Here is a 19,293-nt window from a genome sequence, read left to right as displayed (position 1 = left end):
TAACTTATAATACAATGTTTTATTTATTTATATAAACCTTGTGTGCATGACATATCAATTATAACGTTATTTGCACTAAAGAAAGGTGTATATACCTGGTTAATGCACTCAAAACAAAATAAGGTTACGAGGCTAGTCAGTACCCTCAAGTATTAGTTATCCAACTCTCTATGCATTCATGTGGTGAACAATTCATGTCCAGAAAGCTCCAATTCACAATTATGGCGATGGTAATGACTGGCGGTGGCGGTGGTAATGACAGCTATGGTCGTGGTCGTGGTGACTTGTCGTGGGGGCAACGGTGGTAACTGTGGTGGTGGGAATGATGATGATGATGCAAGGTTAGTGATGGAGTAGTAGGTGGGGGCAGTCACTTTGTTCTCCAAGGAAGGACAACTGGACAAGTATGTAGAATGATAAATGATGTCATTTTTTAAAATTAATGAGGGTATTGCATGAGTTAAATACTTATTGAAGGCTCAATGCCCATTTTACAAAAGAATCTTTTAAAAACAGTATACATACTACTTTTAAAAGTTGTTGTCTAGAAGTCATTGCTTTAAAAAAAATAATCAAAATAATTTATTTTTACCAAACACTTTTTATTGCTTATTTTAAAGTAAAGTAACTTTTGGTAAAAAAAATAAAAATAAAAATAAAAATAAACCAAATAGACGAGTAAAAAAATGGAATTTATTTTGGTTGTGCAAAATTTAGTTAATTGTTAGTACAAAACATATGAATTCTAAGTTTCCAAATATATATATATGAATTCTAAATATCTACTAATATTATATAATACCGGTGCGGTACGGTATACGATCATTAATGGTTGTAGACATCATTATCAAATTGAAAATGTATGGTTCGGTACAAATATTGTATCATTACCAATTGGTACAAAATTTTGGTACACATTTAGTATGATACGGTTGGTAATTCGGTTGGTGCGATAATTGAAGGAAATATATGTGAAAACTAGTTCATTTGAGCAACATCTATGAATGCAATTAACAATTAAAAAGCGGAATCATGCTTGTATGCACTAAAAAACAAAACTTAACCCATGAAATTCAAAGCCTAGTAGTTATGGTGAACCAAGACTCAACTCAAAACAAAGTGAGTTGAGAAATCTTATACCTTTGTTGATTCCTCTTTGCATAAGCAAAGGATAATCACCCAAGAGAGAGGGTCTTCATTCCTTGCTTCTTAGCTCCATGGATTTCTTGGATAGGGATGGTTGAAAGGATTCTCCAAGTTCCCAAAATAGAGAACTTCTAATTTTTCCACACCAAGGAGAGCATTGATGAGGAGATGAGTGACCTAAAGGAAGTAAGATTGCTAGCTATGTTCCTCTAGGGTGGCTGGCCTCTTAGAGAGAAAGGGAGAGTTTGTGTTCTCTCCAATTTTCTCAAAGAAAAACCCTAATGATGAAATGGCTATAAAGTTGCATTTATACCACCTCACAATGGAGTGGCAAACTTACAATTAAGGCAAGTTCACTACCCTTCTCTATATGGCCGGCCTTAAGGGTTCATTGGGCTTTCAAGCCCTTTGTGTTTTCAAGTTGTCATACAACTTGAGTTAATGGGCTTGACATTCAAATCTCATTGGGCCTTGTGGCCCAAAACTAACCCGAGGTTTATAACGAACATATTCATTTGATTAATTAGCATACTAATTAATCCTAGCCAAAAAATAATTAACCATTTAATTATCCTTACTCATCTCCGTTGTTTCTTCAATTTCTACCTTACTCGGTGTACGATCCATTAAGTTCCTTTTAGTAAGGCAGTGGGCGATTGTTACTTTTAACAATCGATTGTGAATTGAAACATAATTGTTACTTTTAACAATCGATTGTGAATTGAAACATACTTTCAATTCTCCCTTTAGCGATTATTCACCTTTAGGGCTTGCACAAACCATGAGTGACACCTAAAGTATATCATGGCTGCCTAAGCTAATCAGAAAAGGTGGAGAACCTATTAAGTTTAGGATTACAATGCAATACGGTATTTCTCTAATACAATACTCTTGACCATATTGTTTGGTTTGATAGTTTATTCATGTCTACTATCCAATGTGATTCTCTTACTTATATGATTACCTTGAATGTGATTTGGAACGACTTCCTAAATCTCATTCAAACTCTGGCTAGAGATTCTTAATCATATCATAAAGTATTCTCCCTCAAACGGTTTGAAGGTTAGAGATTCCTTGTTGCGCATTCACTTACCTCCATGGCTAAGTGGCTTAACCTCAACTATGTCGTGGACACCTTCTGATGGGCTGACTTTGACATAGTCAAAGATCAAGGACCTAACCACAAGACAACTATGATGCCTCAGGTCAAAGAACTATTTTGCATTATCCCAACCATGAGTTCTCATGTGACATGAGTATGAGAACTCCTCGTTGATCGTTTTCAGTGGACTCATTCTTTATTGAGCACCTACATACATGTCTTGGTGTCAGTCACACCAATGACTCGAGACCAATCACTCCCTAAGAGAAGACATAGCACGTACTGATCTTAACGAACTGTCAATGCCCAATTGGCAATCCTATGATCAAGAACGTTTAGAATATGTATACAAAAGAGAATGATCTCATGTATCTAACTTCTTTAGATCACATTCTCACAATTGCATATTCCTTGGACTTATTGTTTAAGCATATAACATTTATATGAGACAGCTTAAAACAATAATATTTGCCCTTTATATTAAACTAGATTAGTTTAACATGTGAAATGTCCGTAAAGTATCATCATATGATTGGTTTTAGGGCACATTTTCAACAATAATTTGATAAAAAATTTCATCCTTAGTTAAATGAGGGTGGTGGGACCTAACAGAACACAAATAAAAAAAATGCTAATTACGTAGACCAACTTTTTAAATTAAAAATTAAATTCAATCCCTTAACCTCATGTCCATGTCAGCATGCATATTCCATCTCATATTTTATTTGTTTTTATAACGTTTTATGGTTCTTTTCTTTTCCTATAATACCCCATCCACATATTTTTCTGCCTCATTTGAAATTCAAACAAACAATAATATCTTAGCTGCATATATAATATATGCCTTCATATGGTAGGTATTTTTATTTCTTTTGTTTTGATTTTATAAAATATGGCTACTAATTGTTATAAAATTGGAATAACAAGATCTCCATATAACGTTGAAAACAAAATTTCTTTCCATGATATGCTTTGCAATTAGGAGCCATGAAAGGGAAAGATGGACAAGCCCATATCCATGTTTTTTTCATCCATTCGTGCCAACTCCAGTACTAGTTTTCTCTTAATCTTTAACATCGTGGAGTAAGGTTTGTGTATTTTTATATACTATATATGATTGCGTATTAATAATGTTTCTTTATGTTTCACATTTTTCTTATGAGGCAAAAATGTTGGTCCATGCTCTCCAAATTTATGTTTCACATGTTTCTTTATCTTTAAACTTATTGAAATCAAGGAGGATTCATGTGGTTATGCAAATTATGTTCTTGCCATATTTATGAGAAAATAGATGCAAATTATGTTGCCATATTTACGAGAGAATATATAAAACAGCATTAGAGTAGTTACAATGTTTTTTTCTTGGGTCATACGAGATATACCATATACGTTATTTATGATTAATTAGATACTATTTAAAATCGACTAGGCATTATACAATGTTTTTTCTAGCCTCAATTGCCACACGCTTGCTCTTTTTTATTTTTTACTTTTCTTGTTTTAAATTTTTTTATTATCTTAGATATTATTATTTTTACTAAAATATATTTTAAAATAATAATAATAAATTTATTAACCATTCTCCATAGTTTTTTTATATTATTTTTTTAATGAAATTTTAATAAGAGGAGCAATTTGAATATTATGAAAGCTTCACTTTTTTAGCCTTCTTTTTATATACACTGTTTAAAATTGACCAGGTGAAATGAATCTTTGGAATCTATGTAATTTTCCGGTATATTCATCCAAATGTGACTGTTCATGAATTAATGGTGGATAATATTCATTGAACCAATTGGAAATTTCAGGTAATTTCTGGTATTTATTTCCCCAAAAAATACAAACTCTATGATACATTCCCGTCTTAATAAATCTCCCCCATATGAAGTTTTATGTGACCAAACATTTTCTAAATTTGATACGACCTAAATAAAGTAAAGGGGCAGTACTGCCCTCAATTCCATATTTCTCTTGGATGTGGATGATACCTTCCTCCTAGCAGGAATCTCTTGGGAAGCCTCTTCCTGTCCTCTTCCTCTCTCTCTTTCTCTATCATATTTTCACTACTTCTACTTCCTCCAGGCAGCAAACCACAGTTTTTCCCCACCATCATCATGTCTTCTCATTCCACCCAACTTTTTCTCTCTGCGCCTCCTCTAACTCTTCGACCCACCACCTCATCCTTCTCTGCCTTTAATCAACCAAAATATTTATCGGGTGAGTTCCCAAAACTTTTCTTTTTTTACATAATCTATTATATTGTTTTTTAAGTTTCTCTCCGACCCACACTTCTTTGCTTTCTTTTTTCCCTACAGAGAAAAAAAAAGTTAGAATAATAATTCCAGACCTTTTCTATTTCTACCCCTTCTCTCAGCCATATGATCACTTTTTACCTTGTTTTCTTTTAAATTCCCTACTGGGTTTTATTTAAACATCTACAAGATTGTCGATCTCTGGTTGTTCCGATCGATCTTGTTTTCTCATCGTTTTCTTTTCATTTTCTTTCCCATTTTCTTGCATGTAAGTTTGGTTCCCCAGAAAATTCAAGAAAAAACTGGTTGAACTTTCTTTGTTTCAGGGCTTGCATGCAGAGGAAGATCTTCTCAAATTCCGATCATCTTTTTGAGTTTTAATAGTTTGGTGTTTTATCACAAAAAATCTTGCTAATAGTAGTTATGAACTTCTCTCATATATTATTTTGTTGTATTAGACTCTGTTCTTGAATACGATCTTCTCTTTAGAGATAGCTAAAAGCTGTCTTCTTCTTTTCTGTGTCTTCTTTTTCTTGAACTTCCATGGCTTGAGGTGTGCTGTCTTGGATTCTCCTCTGTATTTGGCAAAACCTCGTATATCTCACCATGCAAGCAACTGCCACATACTCTCTGCGACCGTTTCTTTGCATTAGACCTTTGTCTTTGTCCGATTTACGTGATTTACGTCACAGTAATTAAATTTCATTTATCCAATTAATGTTATTTCCGTTACAGTAATTAAATTTTTACCACCTTTCCTTACAGGTGTTTGGCTATTTGGTGCTAATGACAAAAGAGATTTTCGATCCAAATGCAGTGCGGTTTCCAAATCCCGTACTCAAGGTGATCATGCTCTAGTATTCTTTTATACTTCTATTATTTCTTTCTTTTCTTACTTTTTTTACTTTTTACTGTGGTTGCTTCGTAAATATATGCATACAGTTTTATATATCATTATATATGTACGATCAGAATATGCAGACGTGTTGCAAAATGGTCTGCCAGTGATAAAGTGGCATGAGATTGTGGAGGATGACATAGAAGGAGACGAAGCTCCTGCGGTACTAACAAAACTACATTTCTACTTCCAACAATATTTTACCTTTCTATCAACTTCAATTTTTTTCTTCTATTTTTCTGATTTTTCCTTTTTGTTTTGAGAAAGGATTTTGGACAAATTAATAAGATCAAGCAACATGTGGAGACCATCACATCGATGGTGGAGTCGATGGATGACGGAGAGATTACGATTTCGGCGTACGACACCGCTTGGGTGGCGTTAGTGGAGGATGTCGAAGGCAGTGGCTTGCCACAGTTCCCATCCAGCCTCCAATGGATTGCCAACAACCAACTCCCAGATGGTTCTTGGGGAGATAGTGAGATCATCACTGCTCATGATCGCATCATCAACACCATAGCTTGCGTTGTCGCACTCAAATCATGGAACGTTCATCCTGACAAGTGTGAAAAAGGTAACCGCTAACTAACCGGTCAATAAGTCAATACAGCGCTAACGACTGATTTGGAATCTTATCCGGTCATTTTTGGGTCATAATGATGAAATACCATCTCTGCCACTGTTTACCTAAAATGAAAAGCTAGCGTTTAGTTATCCACTGTGACCGTATTTTGTTTTTGGCCGATGCACACGTAGGAATGACGTATTTCAAGGAGAACATAAGCAAGCTTGGCAACGAGAATGCCGAACACATGCCGATCGGGTTCGAAGTAGCTTTTCCTTCGGTTCTCGAAATGGCTAGGAGTTTAAACCTGGAGGTGCCTGATGATTGTGCTGTGTTGCATGAGATTTACGCCATGAGAGATCTAAAGCTCACAAGGTACATAGTATACAAGTCTCATAAACTTTTGGAATTTTTAAGTTTGTTATTTTTCAAATTAATTATAAAGAAACCTTATCCGCTGTGGATATATTATAATTTGGTCTGCTGGGTGTCTGTGAACTTTTGTACATGGTGTAATTATTAATCCTGGGTGTGCGCATGTATGGGGGATAGGATACCGAGGGAAATAATGCACAAAGTGCCCACAACACTTCTCCACAGCTTGGAAGGAATGGCAGGTTTGGACTGGGAAAAGCTTCTAAAACTGCAGTCCCAAGACGGCTCTTTCTTGTTCTCCCCAGCCTCCACTGCCTATGCACTAATGCAAACCAAAAACCCCAACTGCATGAATTATTTGTCCAAAGCTGTTCACAAGTTCAACGGCGGAGGTAAGCAAGTGTGTGAGTTTTGCGTATAAATAAATAGTATTATCCGAAAATCTGTTTAACAGTTTAACATCATGCATGCCATTTGTGACTTCGCTGACCAAAGTTGGCCTCTCGAGCCGAATGATGACCCTAATTACCTTCTTCTATTTTATTTCAGTACCTAATGTATACCCAGTTGACTTGTTCGAACACGTATGGGTTGTGGATCGTCTGCAGCGCTTGGGAATCTCTAGGTATTTCAAGCCGCAGCTTAAGGAATGTATTAATTACGTAAGCAGGTACGCTCGACAACTTACATTCGACTAATTTTTCAGCTTTACTGTCGCATTGTCGCGTAGCGTATAAATAAAATTAACAAATATATTTTCTGTGATAGATATTGGACTGAGAAAGGAATTTGTTGGGCAAGAAATTCGGAGGTTCAGGATATTGATGACACAGCCATGGCATTCAGACTACTCAGGTTGCATGGCCACCAAGTGTCTCCTGGTAAGTTTTGTTACGCCATATGTAGTAATATTACTGTAACAATCTGCATGCATAGGTAAAGGTATATATGTTTCTACTTTCGTTGGTTTAGTTAACAAATCTTGTTAATCACCTAATTTGGTAATGAGGACAGATGTGTTTAAGCATTTCAAGAAGGGCAATGAATTCATCTGCTTTGCTGGGCAATCCACACAAGCTGTGACTGGAATGTACAACTTGCTTAGGGCTAGTCAGGTGATGTTCCCGGGAGAGACAATCCTTGAGGAAGCTAAGGACTTTTCAACCAAATTTCTGAGGGAAAAACAAGCTTCTAATGAGCTGCTGGACAAATGGATCATCACGAAGGACTTGCCCGGCGAGGTATATATAAAACATCAATTTTCCATATTAGTTCATTTTTAATGAGAGCAATAGAGGGGCGTTTCAGTCTTTTCATTTCAATTTCGGGTAAAATTCCAATCTTACTTTTCAGTAGAAATCAATAAGATGCCAAGCAATTTTCCATTAAGGTCATATTTTTATGATGTATATGCGACCAATTTACTCGTGTTAACACAAAACTTTTTATTCATGTTATACTCTAGTTACATTACTGACAGTAAATATTAAACTTGTTGTCTGTTTATATTATACTATAAAATTTGTAATGTCACATATTGCTATCACAAACTTCCTTTAAATCTAGATCGCGAAAGAGTATACATATACGTATGTTCCATAAATCGTACTTTCCAAAAATAAATAAGAGTATTCTAAAGAGAAAGGGTCAGAAAAAAAAAGAGTTGATATTATACTCTTGTTACATTAAGATTGTCGTCTTACTCATATTAGAGTATATTTTAGAATATAAAAATATACGAAAAATAATAACATTACGTTGCGATGAAACCATCATACCAATTGTCTTCAGAGATCGCGAAAGGGTAAATCAGATTACAACTGCGATTTGTCTTTTTACTAAGATTTATACGTGTCTTATTGTACTCTCCAAAAATATAATAAGAATATTCTAAAGAGAGGGCAAACCCAACAGGTTGGGTACGCACTAGATGTTCCATGGTATGCGAGCTTACCTCGGCTTGAGACGAGATTCTACATCCAACAGTACGGTGGCCGTGATGACGTCTGGATTGGCAAGACTCTCTACAGGTATTTTATTTATTTGTAGTTTGTATTTTGTACGGTGGACGTTCCCCAACCCTCGCTTTTGAGAGATTCCAATCATTTGTCGTATTTTTGTTTGCATTATTTAATTAATCAAACAGAAGATATGGCCCCGTAAGGGGACAGCATATAGGACCACCCGAATGAATAGTTAATTATTAACTAATTATTTCAATTAATTATTTGATATTTTCTAATAATTTGAACTTGGAATCTAACGACTTGTTTGGTTCTAGGATGCCTTACGTAAACAACAATTTGTATCTCGACCTGGCAAAACTGGATTACAACAATTGCCAAGCACTGCATCTGATCGAATGGGACAGCATTCAAAAGTATAAAACCTAATATATTATATTTATGAATAGAAAATTATTATTAATTTTTGGAACTTGATTTTTTAACTTGTATACAATATTAAATTACGACATATATATGCAGGTGGTACGCAGAATGTAAACTTGAAAACTATGGATTGAGCACAAGAAGCCTCCTCATGGCTTATTTTGTTGCGGCATCGAGTATTTTCGAGCCGGAAAGAGCCAACGAACGACTTGCATGGGCTAAAACGACGTCGTTAATTGAGACAATTGGGTCTCATTTCAGAGAAGGAACTTCTGAGCAAAGGAAGGCCTTTGTACATGAATTCAAAATTAGGTACGTGAATGTTATACAATTGTTGTTCGGTCTCTTGGTGTCTTATTCATCGGCCAGACACATTTGTGCCAATTCCACAAGTAGGGTTCATTGCTAGGAGAAATTTTTAGTTGTGACGGGAACACAAGTGGTACACCACGTGTTTTAATAGGAATGATGGGAAATTTTATATTTTAAGTTATTAACTTTTTAGCACACATATCCTACTATTTGTATAGTGACACGTGGTGTAACATCCCGTATACCGGTCACACTGAAAAATCTCTCCATTGCTAGGGTACCCAACAAAAGGCTACTAGGTACACACAGACAAATCTTTGACCAGATAATAGTGTCATACAAAGCACCAAATAATCTACTCAAAAGTGGGAAGTCCCAAGATTTAGATCTAGGTAATAATGCACACCATCCATGTTACCAATTTTTACTTTCTGCATCACATGATGGAAGCTACTGATACCCACTATGGTTGTTGTCGAGAAATACTACTTCGCTATTTTTGCGTATTAAATTGTTGTTTGTCTAGAAGGAATAATTGCGTACATAGAATAACGACCCTTGTATTTTCCGTCGTCGCGGAAGAGTTTTAGGCATTTTGGATGAGGCAGATTTATATGTGGCTTGTGCTACAGGAAGATGAATACCAACAAGAAAGGGCAGGGACTCATTGAGACCTTGCTGACAACCCTACACTGCCTCTCGTTGGACGCCATGGTGGCGCATGGCCAAGACATCAGCCACCCTCTACGCCAAGCTGTGAGTTTCTAGCAAAACATCCATATTTTTTAGGCCTTGTTTGGCAGCCAAATCTCTATGTGCATTACCCAACTATAGAAATTAAACATTTCTACTGATCCCTAGCTAAAAGTTTAATTTTGATTTTTTTTTCTTCTGTTTTTTCCTTAATCAAAATGCAGTGGGAAAAGTGGCTTCTGAAGTGGCAAGAGAAAGGAGATGTGCACCAAGATGAAGCCGAGTTGCTGGTCGAAATGATAAATCAAACCGCCGGCCTTTTGCCTTCAGACGGGCTGTTGTTGTCCAGTCCAGAGCATGAGCAACTTTTCAAGATCACCAACAAAGTTTGTAACAAACTTCGCTGCTACCAAAACCAAAACCATAAGGTCAGAAAATTAAACCTATTTCTGCATTAGGGTTGGCTCCTTTCTCCACGTTTTATGTTATCAGGCTGTTTTTATATATATTTTTTTCTCTTTTATTTTCTCAGGTGAATGAAAACGGCAGCTACATGAAGACAACTCAGGAAATCGAACCGGAGATGCAGCAGCTTGTGCAAATGGTGCTGCAAAAGCCCTTGGATGGTGCCATAGAATCTTCGATCAAGCAAACCTTTTTCGCGGTTGCAAGGAGCTTTTACTACTCTGCATGCTCGGATCCTGGAACAATCAATGGCCACCTTACCAAAGTACTGTTCGAGAGAGTATTCTGATCGTTGTGTATAAGATTAGGCCCCAAAGCAATGCCTCATTTAGTCATTGCATTTGTACTCAGTTCAACCCAGAAAGGGAAGTAAAAATAAGTCATTGCCCATGTTCATTGTTTTTCTGTGGTATCTGATGTGTTCCCCAATCACAACGGGGGAGAAACAATGAAACTGAAGAAGGAAAAATTAGGGTCGCTCCCTTTCACGATAACACTTTAAACACGGTTTTAGGGTTTCATGGTAAAAAACACTTCAAACTTGATGTTGTTTCGGGACTTATTATAGAATTTGATCTTGAAGTCTCACTAACATTAACAGTTGTCAAGGGAGTTAAAGCAAAAAAAAAAAAATTATTAGAGCTAATTCAATTGTCCAAGGAATGAAGACTTGCACGATGGGATTAAAATGAGAAGCAAAATAATGCATCATGCATGCAGCAAGATCAATAATTACAAATTATAGAATAAATATAAACAAATAAGAACAGAAACACAAACCACAAGAGGTGATGGACACATCGAATGAGAGAGACATTGTTGTCTGTCCATCAAACCCCTGTGGCAAACCAAATGAAAATTATCATAAAAAAATGAGTTCATCAATTTCAACCAAATTAATAAAACTGTGGTAAAAGCAACCATGATTAGTGAATAAACAAACTGTTAATTACGAGCTTAACTTGCAGATTAATACCAAAGCAAAAATAGCCAAGACAAACAACACTCTCACACTCTCCAGAAAAACGTCAACTCAAGTCGAATCCAAACACGGAAGAAGAACTGAAGAATTTTCAACATATATGTTAGCATGAACACCTAAAGCTGATAGCATTTTTTGCTAATTTTTCGAAGCGGCCAATCTCAGTGAGGATCATATATACGGTGGTTTGCACAAATGTGGTTACTGGACAAATAGTTAGTTCTGTAAGGAGTTTGATATCTTTCATACCTGTTGGTTTAATGGTTTCCTACTACGTGTAAGAATATTAACAATGGCGGACAATATTTGCATACATAACCCATGAAAAAGTTCCTGGATTGGCCTTCACCCAATGGTGGAAATTCACCGAATCCTCACATCTCACATCTTAAGATCTATTATCTAAAGAGGTAATGCACATAACGAGTGCTGTAGACATACGTGTAGAGCAAATTCTCCGCTAAATAACATATTATAACGCAAAGCTACTTATCCATGATTCCGATTGTAAGGTATAATCTCTCCTAAATGGCAGTCAATATCACATCAAGAAGTGAGGTCCCATGAATGTAAAGGCAAGAAGGGTCTACCAAAGCAAAGACATTAGGTATAGAGACTAGAGAGAGCATAGATGGTTGGCATCATGATGTCCCTCCGTGGTTGAGTTCAATCATGGAATGGAGTCCTTAAAAAGTACTCCCCTTTTTTTTTTTTTATCTTAATCCAAAAAAGCACGTGACGAGATTGGATGGTGGGTGTGCATGTAGTGGAACCGTGGAAGTGTGATCTGATCTGAGGGCCACGACAGACAATGACAATGGGCTATAAGAGCTTTGAATGGGAAAAAAAAAAAAAGCAGGAGGAAGATTTTGAGTATCAGAAGCATGAGACGCCAAAAGCAATATGACCATGCTTTTGGAGATTAACCCAGTTTGGCAAAAGTGCTTCACCACCCCAAAAATCCCCCATATCTTGCTTTGTGGCTTTTGATGTTTGGTTCATTTTGGATCATGACGAGGGCACGTGAGGCATATCTTCTGTTGCTTCTTTGTTGCGCAAGCGGCAAACATGTCATTTCCGCCCACCTCCCGCAACATGGTGGGTGCACTGCACACCCTTAGCCAAATATGACAATATAAAGAAGTCCCATTTCTCTCTTCCTTTCTTAGGCCCCCCACCCTAAGAGCGAGATATGGTATTCATGGGTCTGACGCGTGGACCGCGTGACCTGTCCGGCCACTCTACAATACCCCTTGCATCTAGAGTGGGACCAACATAGAGGCTATTAGGACCTCAATATAGGTAAAATTTTTAGTTATGCTGAAAATACGGATGGTATACCACGTATTTTTATATAAGTAATGGAAAATTTTAATTTTTAAGTTATTAACCTTTTAACACACATATCCTATCATTTATATGAGGACACATGATGTACCTCTCGTGTGACGGTCACACTGAAAAATCTCTCTCAATATAAAGCGGGCTCTCTATTTGTGTGTATGGAGAGATTTTTCAATGTAACCGGCACACGAGATGGTACATCACGTGTCATTATACAAATGGTGGGATATGTGTGTTGAAAAGTTAATAACTTAGAAAATTAAATTTCCCACTACTTGTATAAAAACACTATGATGTACCACTCGTGTTCCCGTCACAATTAAAATTTTCTCGTGTGTATGGCCAGACATATAACATGTTCCACTTGCCAAACAAAAGAATTTCTCTGGGGATCCTATCAACTTGTTCCTGCCTAGCTTTCGATCACAAGCAATTTCATCTTCTTTTTCTCACCATCGATTACGATTCGTATTGCCGAAAGTGGATAAATATGAGTCTAGGTTATGAAATAAAAGCTATTAAGTAAAGGTACTTTTCTTCCACGAAAGTCAAATGAAAAGGGATTTTAGGCGTTTTGGTAGGACCGTAGGAGATATTAACATTTAACCCATTTAGCTTAGGCGAGGTTTCCTAAAAGGTAAAAAGTGCCAAGTAAACAAGATTTACGGGCAACTCATTTGGACTGGATCTCAACATTTCAGTTGCAGCAGCCCACTTCCCAATCATCTCGATGGACTTCCGCCTAATCGAATGAAATCAATTTTCTATACATCGAACCCAAATTTGGAGATTTTTTTACCTTCTCTTTTCTGAGTTAAATTTGGAGAATTTTTTTTATAAATGAGATGCTTCAGAGGTTTTGAAACCGCTAATACACAAGATAATCTTCGGTAGGGAGGCCACATGGTCATGCTTGTGCAATCACCCTGTTAGAATTCCTCTGTCCCACATCAGCCACAGAGCTTGAGAACAAGCCCTTTAAATAGAATTACCCCACTCAAACTAATACCAAGGCCTTTTGTATTAAAAACTCCACACCGGATGGATTGAGTAGGTGGCCAAGTAGGAATAGTATCAGTGTTGTTAGAGTGGACCCATGGCCCGTCTACCTGAAATGGGCCATTGGGATGTGAGGATTCTGAGAACAAGCCCTTTAAATAGAATTACCCCATTAACAAATCCGCTACGCTTTAGTGTAATATTCATCCAAATCACACACTGGGATCCTCAGTTTCACAAAAAACCATAAGCACAATGTAATGCAGCATCATCATCATAACACTTAGCAGGAGAAAACAGATTTAGTCATACTCTAATTCGTCAGGAGTAACTGGGCGTTTGAGGGGAATGATTGACTTCTTTTCAACGTCTCGAGATAATGCTTTCCTCATATCTGAAACAGGCACAACCACAATAGAAAGGTGACAGGCCACACAGTTTAACATAAAGAAGTTACGAGCATTGTAATTTGGATGGGGGCAACTCACCTAACCCATCTTCATCCCCTGAATAGTACCGTAGCACTCGTCTATAGATTACATAACCAAGCTGTGGGAAAAAATAAAAGCAGAAAACAAAATAGATAATGAGCATCGCTTGTCCCAATGGAAATTCCAGAAATATCCAAGTCAATCTATGTCTGGCTCCCACAAAACTCACATAGAACCCCCGAATCATATACTTATGTTCCACATGGAGTTCTCAAAAGGTTCCCATTCTTATATTGATGTTCAAGGAATTATTTTCAAATCTATACAACAAACAAGATCCTTCTAACGAAATAGTAAAAAAGGAAAATATGCTAGAAATACAGGGAACCTACTTTCCGCTCATTTCAATTTTGGTTGACAATGCAATGCAAACCATCTCTTCAGTTAATGAAACATTACCTTTTCATACATCTTTATGGCAGGGGTGTTAGATGCTCTCACAAAAAGATCAACAAAGTAACCCTTATCACTGCCAAAAGAAACTTCTCGTTAAAGAGCTGAGGCATATATGAAAAAGACTGAAAAATTACACAACCCGGTAACACTTCATATTGCTCTCAACCTAAAAACTGATTCAGAAGACGAAATGCTACTCACAAGAGACTCAAAAGATGGTGGAGAATTCAATGCTCACTTCGATAAGATAGAATAACATGACAAAAAAAAAGGCGTCAGAATAGTCATAGGATCATTTCACCTATCAACATGTCTGAGCGTGTCAAGAAAAACTATGATCAGGTTTTCCATTATTGCAATTTGCAAAATAATGATTTGTGCAAGAAGATGCCCAAGTTTCTACTTCATACAAAGAAAACAATTGACATGTGAACTGAAAGTTAATCTTAATCAAGGTATGCCCCTCTTACATCTTATCGCTGAATTCTTCAAGCAAGTTCATGAGCTTCTTGGCCAGTTGCTGCCTGCGATATTCTGGGGAAACGGTTACTGCAGTTACATGACCATGCCATGACTCACCTTGCCCCTCAACCTTTCCCATAACTGCAATCAAATCAAAATCAGATAGCTATTTATACACCTATCAAGACTAAAAACAAAGCTTGGAAGGAAAAGAGAAAGAGAAGCAATCACATTAGCATCGAGAAGAAAGCCAACAAGCGTTCGCCCATTGGCAACATCCACCTCTATTCTTACATAACCAGAATGAATAAATTAGCAAACAAACATGCCTCACTAACACCGCATTTTCGAGAACAATAGGTCACACAAACCTATAACCTTCTGCGCAAATTTGATTTTCTTAGCACACCCCCTATCCTAAACAACAAGGACCCATTTCTTAATCTGAAACCTCTCCTCCCACAACCTTGGTAGTTGGTCGGTCCAACCAAGTAAACAACTTTATACCAACATCGATACAACATACTTAATAATTTTACGAAAGAGAAACGAAACGGAACTTGTATACCAAGTAAAGTGCTAATTAAAGTACAATGTTCTTTTCACCCAAATCTAGCAGAGAAGAAAAAGCTTACTCCTAAGTTCCCAACTTCTTATTCAGTCATTAACCCTCCATTTTTATACTTAAAATTCAAACCTTTCGACCAGAAACAAACGGGATTGCAAGACACAATTTGTAATTACGAAAACATAAAACAAATGTAAATTTGCAGGGGCGAAAGCAAATTTGAGAGAGATTTGGGGTGCTTACTGTAACCCATGATTCGGTGTCCAGGTGCTTCGGCAACGTGAAAGTAGTCGGGCCATCTCGCCAAATACGTCATGTAAAACGACATATTGAACTGCAAAATCACCAGATTTATTAGAAATTTGCACAACAATTTCAGGAAATTGGAGAAGAAAAAGGAAAGGAGAGAACTTTACGGTTTCAGTGAGGTGGTCGAGATTCACAGAGCTGAATCGAAGAAGATCATTGCAGCAGAATCTGCGTATAGTCGTCATCTATCTCCCTCTCTCCCTCTCTCTCCGGCTGTATTTCGGGTCGGTTTTACCGCTGAACAAATAGGACAATGAGGTTTGGGGAATTTGCATCAGTGGCCCCTTAATATTTTCCCCGTCATTAACACTTGAGTAAACTGTCATTTAACCCTTTAAACTATCAAGCGAGTGTCAATTTCTCCCTGAACTATTTTTTCAGCCAATTAATCCCTAAACTATGTTAAAGTGGTGAATTCACCACCTACCATTAAGTATTTTAACTCCATCTAATTTTTTGTTAGAAAGTGTCATCTGCTTGGCACATGACTACAGTTTTACATTTTCTGTCTAAATATTTACAAAGAAAACATATAAAACAAATATTAAAATTAAAAAAAAAAACATACAAACCCTAAACTTAATCATTCAAAATAATAGAAAAAGTAAGGCTTTTTATATTAACATCCCACAAAATATTGAATGCACCCCATAATAAAATTTAATATTAAATGACTTATTTACTCCACTATGCAATGACAATTTTGACCTTATTAGGATTTTTTTTTAAAAAAAATTTATAAATACATCCCAAATCACTTTTAGCGTATTATTTATCTTCTCAACTATCAAAACTATCTCATTCTTCATTATTAAACAAAACCCTAACCAATGAAACTACAAACATATTGATTGAGAAAAATTGTGTTTAACGAATGAAACACGAAATCGATGTTTCTGAAGCTTCACATGAGGTAAGCCTTCACATTTTTCATTGTTTTAGTGATTTCGATGACATCGATAATTATTTAATCTTGCGTTTGCTGCATTATTTTTCAATATGAACCCTAAAAGATGAATATGAATATAGAAGATTAAATAATGCAGCAAACGCAAGATTAAATAATTATCGATGTCATCGAAATCACTAAAACAATGAAAAATGTGAAGTCTTGCTGTGAACACGAAATTTTCCTGAAACGAAAGAGACAAGAACAACGTGCACAAAATAATATTTGTATTTGATGATTTTGGGTTACAATCTCTTTCAAATTTGAGCCTCTAATTCGATCTCCGTAAAGTGTTGATTTGTGGATGTGCGATTGATCCAATGGGCCTTTGGGCTTGATCTAAGGATGAACGTTCTTCAAGGGCCGTTGAGCTTGATCTTGAAGGTGGATTTGAGCGAATCTTCAAGAAGCCGTTAGGGCTTGATCTTGAGGATAAGCGTTTCTTCAAGGGCCGTTGAGGCTTGATCTTGAATAACGGTGATGAACGGATCTTCAAGGGGCTTTTGGGCTTGATCTTGAAGAACAGTGATGAACGGATCTTCAAGGGGCTTTTGGGCTTGATCTTGAATAACGGTGATGAACGGACCTTCAAGGGCTTTTGGGCTTTGATCTTGAAGGACGGTTGGATGTGTGGATTTGTCGACGTTGTTGATCCAAAGGGCCGTTGGGGCTTGATCTTAGGATGAACGGATGATGAACGATGAACACTTTCTTCAAAGGCCGTCGGGGCTTGATCTTAGGATGAACGGATGATGAACGATGAACACTTTCTTCAAAGGCCGTCGGGGCTTGATCTTGAAGGTGGATGATTGTTGATCCAAGGGCCGTTGGGGCTTGATCTTGGAAGAACGATGAACGAAGAACGAAGAAGGCTTTCTTGATTCTTCGTGAACCTGGATGCTTGAGAGCTTCGGAGTTTCAGAGCTTCAGAGCTTCAAGGTGTAATATGAATTTGTCCTAAAATGAATGAAATTGGCTTCTATTTATAGAATTTTCCAAGGCCTAATTTTGAATATAATATTCCAGATGAAATAAGTCGTTTCTGCCAGGTATTGACACATGTCTTGTTTGATGACTTTTCTGACTCATTTCAATTTTTCATCGAGTCATATGCTACGTATAAAATTTATGTAATACATGAGCGTTGAAACTTTGATTTATCGGTCAACATTTATTTACCAAAATTTCGATGTCTACAAATGCCCCCACTTCAAGGCGCGTCGTATACATGTGCTTGTCATGTGTAGGAGATGCGTTTTGAAGTCCCTTAATGTAGATGTCGATCCAAGGGCCGTTGGGGCTTGATCTTGAATTGGGCTGGAAATTTCTTCAAGAGCCGTTGAGGCTTGTTCTTGGACTTTGTTTGAAATTTCTTCAAGGGCCGTCGAGGCTTGATCTTGAAGGTTGAAATTGGACCACAAGGAGCTTCATGTGGTAGATGGTCTTTGGCTTTGGTAGTGGATGAATCGGCACGTATTTGTTTTTGCGCTTTGTTGACTTTCCACAGCTTTGATCTTGAACTGGGTTGGAGGATTTTCTGGATTCCTCCAATTGTTGATTTTCCACAGCTTGTTCTTGAACTGGATTTTATTCAAATATGGTGGACGCTTGATCTTGAATCGGACATGTGATTTCCGTAAGGGCCGTCGAGGCTTGATCTTGAATTTGGCTCGAAGCTTCTTCAAAGGCCGTTAAGGCTTGATTCTTGAAGGTTGACTCGAACACATGGCAAGCAAGCACGAGGTGAAGGTGACGACTTGTTGCTTTGTTCAATCTTTCTAATTCACACCTGAGCAGTTTGGTCAACGGTATGATCTTCAAGATTGATGGGCTCTTCTTCTAGTTGGTGACTTGATCTTTAAGGATTTGATTCAAGGGTGGTGAATCGGCACGTGCAGCCCACAACGCCTAGCGAGTCGACCCAAGAATTTGAGGGTCAAAACGAGTCATCCACCCAGAGTGATTGCAACCCTGATGATATGAGATACTTTTGATTTTGAAGAAGTAGCGGATGAATTGGCACATGCTTTGTTGTGCTTGTGGATGCTTCAATGTATCATTTTCCCTTGCCTTATCTGTTCTTCTGGCAGATGTGGTATCTTCTCTGGAAGCATAAGATGTTGAGATAATGGGTACTTCGATACAAGTGCTAGGTAAGCAATCAGGGAAGGGTTCCAAGCAGTCGGTTCCAGATCGGAAGATTGATACCAAGTGCTGATTGATTGCTTTCTTTCTCATTGTCCCGCAGATAAGAACAAGGACAAAGAAAAGGATAGGGAGAAAGCATGATATGAAATACTTTTGCTTTCGAAAAAATGGTGGCGATTTGACAGCATTGCACAACGAGGCTTTGCTCTTCGGCGATGGTGCCGTCAATATGTTGTTGAAGCTTCTCGAGCTTTCGGATTCAACTCAGACCCCTTATTCTCTCTAATTCTTCAACTCAGATTCCTTCTGCTGAGTTGATTGTGCATGCCGCATTTCCTTATTTGTTCTCCAGACAGATGTGGCAGCTTCTTGAGTTTCTCAGCTCAGACTTCTTCTGCTGAGTTGGCTGTGCAGGCTGCATTCTTCTCTGCTTGTTTCTTCTGCACG

At 37.3% G+C, this 19,293-nt stretch overlaps 2 protein-coding genes across 3 annotated transcripts; one reads left to right on the top strand and one right to left on the bottom strand.

The window, feature by feature from the left end:
• Positions 1-4,195: 4,195 nt before the first annotated feature.
• LOC126590981 (ent-copalyl diphosphate synthase 1-like) lies at positions 4,196-10,588 on the top strand. Of its 2 annotated transcripts, none has more exons than XM_050256512.1 (15): positions 4,196-4,465; positions 5,266-5,343; positions 5,482-5,561; positions 5,666-5,972; positions 6,155-6,338; positions 6,516-6,730; positions 6,888-7,008; positions 7,107-7,219; positions 7,353-7,579; positions 8,253-8,368; positions 8,620-8,718; positions 8,825-9,040; positions 9,673-9,796; positions 9,958-10,161; positions 10,266-10,588. In XM_050256512.1, exons 1-15 carry the CDS (start codon positions 4,363-4,365, stop codon positions 10,485-10,487), a joined length of 2,409 nt encoding a protein of 802 aa, XP_050112469.1. In that variant the 5' UTR covers positions 4,196-4,362; the 3' UTR covers positions 10,488-10,588. The 2 variants fall into 2 exon arrangements, with proteins under 2 accessions (XP_050112469.1, XP_050112468.1); XM_050256511.1 differs by having other exon boundaries at positions 4,197-4,465; positions 5,473-5,561.
• Positions 10,589-13,676: 3,088 nt separating this feature from the next.
• LOC126590979 (N-terminal acetyltransferase B complex catalytic subunit NAA20-like) lies at positions 13,677-16,024 on the bottom strand. Its single transcript, XM_050256510.1, has 6 exons — positions 15,857-16,024; positions 15,684-15,774; positions 14,881-15,013; positions 14,414-14,483; positions 14,012-14,072; positions 13,677-13,917 (listed from the first exon to the last, which is right to left on the bottom strand). The coding sequence occupies exons 1-6, from the start codon at positions 15,932-15,934 to the stop codon at positions 13,826-13,828; spliced, it is 525 nt and encodes a 174-aa protein (XP_050112467.1). The 5' UTR covers positions 15,935-16,024; the 3' UTR covers positions 13,677-13,825.
• Positions 16,025-19,293: the final 3,269 nt, after the last annotated feature.

This window comes from Malus sylvestris, chromosome 11 (genome assembly GCF_916048215.2).
Source record: "Malus sylvestris chromosome 11, drMalSylv7.2, whole genome shotgun sequence".
NCBI classification, from domain to species: Eukaryota; Viridiplantae; Streptophyta; class Magnoliopsida; order Rosales; family Rosaceae; genus Malus; species Malus sylvestris.
This window is presented reverse-complemented; position numbering and strand designations above follow the sequence as displayed.

Coding starts and splice junctions, on each gene's coding strand:
- LOC126590981 (XM_050256511.1), top strand. CDS start 4,363: ATGTCTTCTCATTCCACCCAACTTTTTCTCTCTGCGCCTCCTCTAACT. Junction 7,580..8,252: donor CGAAGGACTTGCCCGGCGAG/GTATATATAAAA, acceptor CAAACCCAACAG/GTTGGGTACGCACTAGATGT. Junction 9,797..9,957: donor GCCACCCTCTACGCCAAGCT/GTGAGTTTCTAG, acceptor ATCAAAATGCAG/TGGGAAAAGTGGCTTCTGAA.
- LOC126590979 (XM_050256510.1), bottom strand. CDS start 15,934: ATGACGACTATACGCAGATTCTGCTGCAATGATCTTCTTCGATTCAGC. Junction 15,014..15,683: donor ACACCGAATCATGGGTTACA/GTAAGCACCCCA, acceptor ATTTGATTGCAG/TTATGGGAAAGGTTGAGGGG. Junction 14,484..14,880: donor GAAGAATTCAGCGATAAGAT/GTAAGAGGGGCA, acceptor TTCTTTTGGCAG/TGATAAGGGTTACTTTGTTG.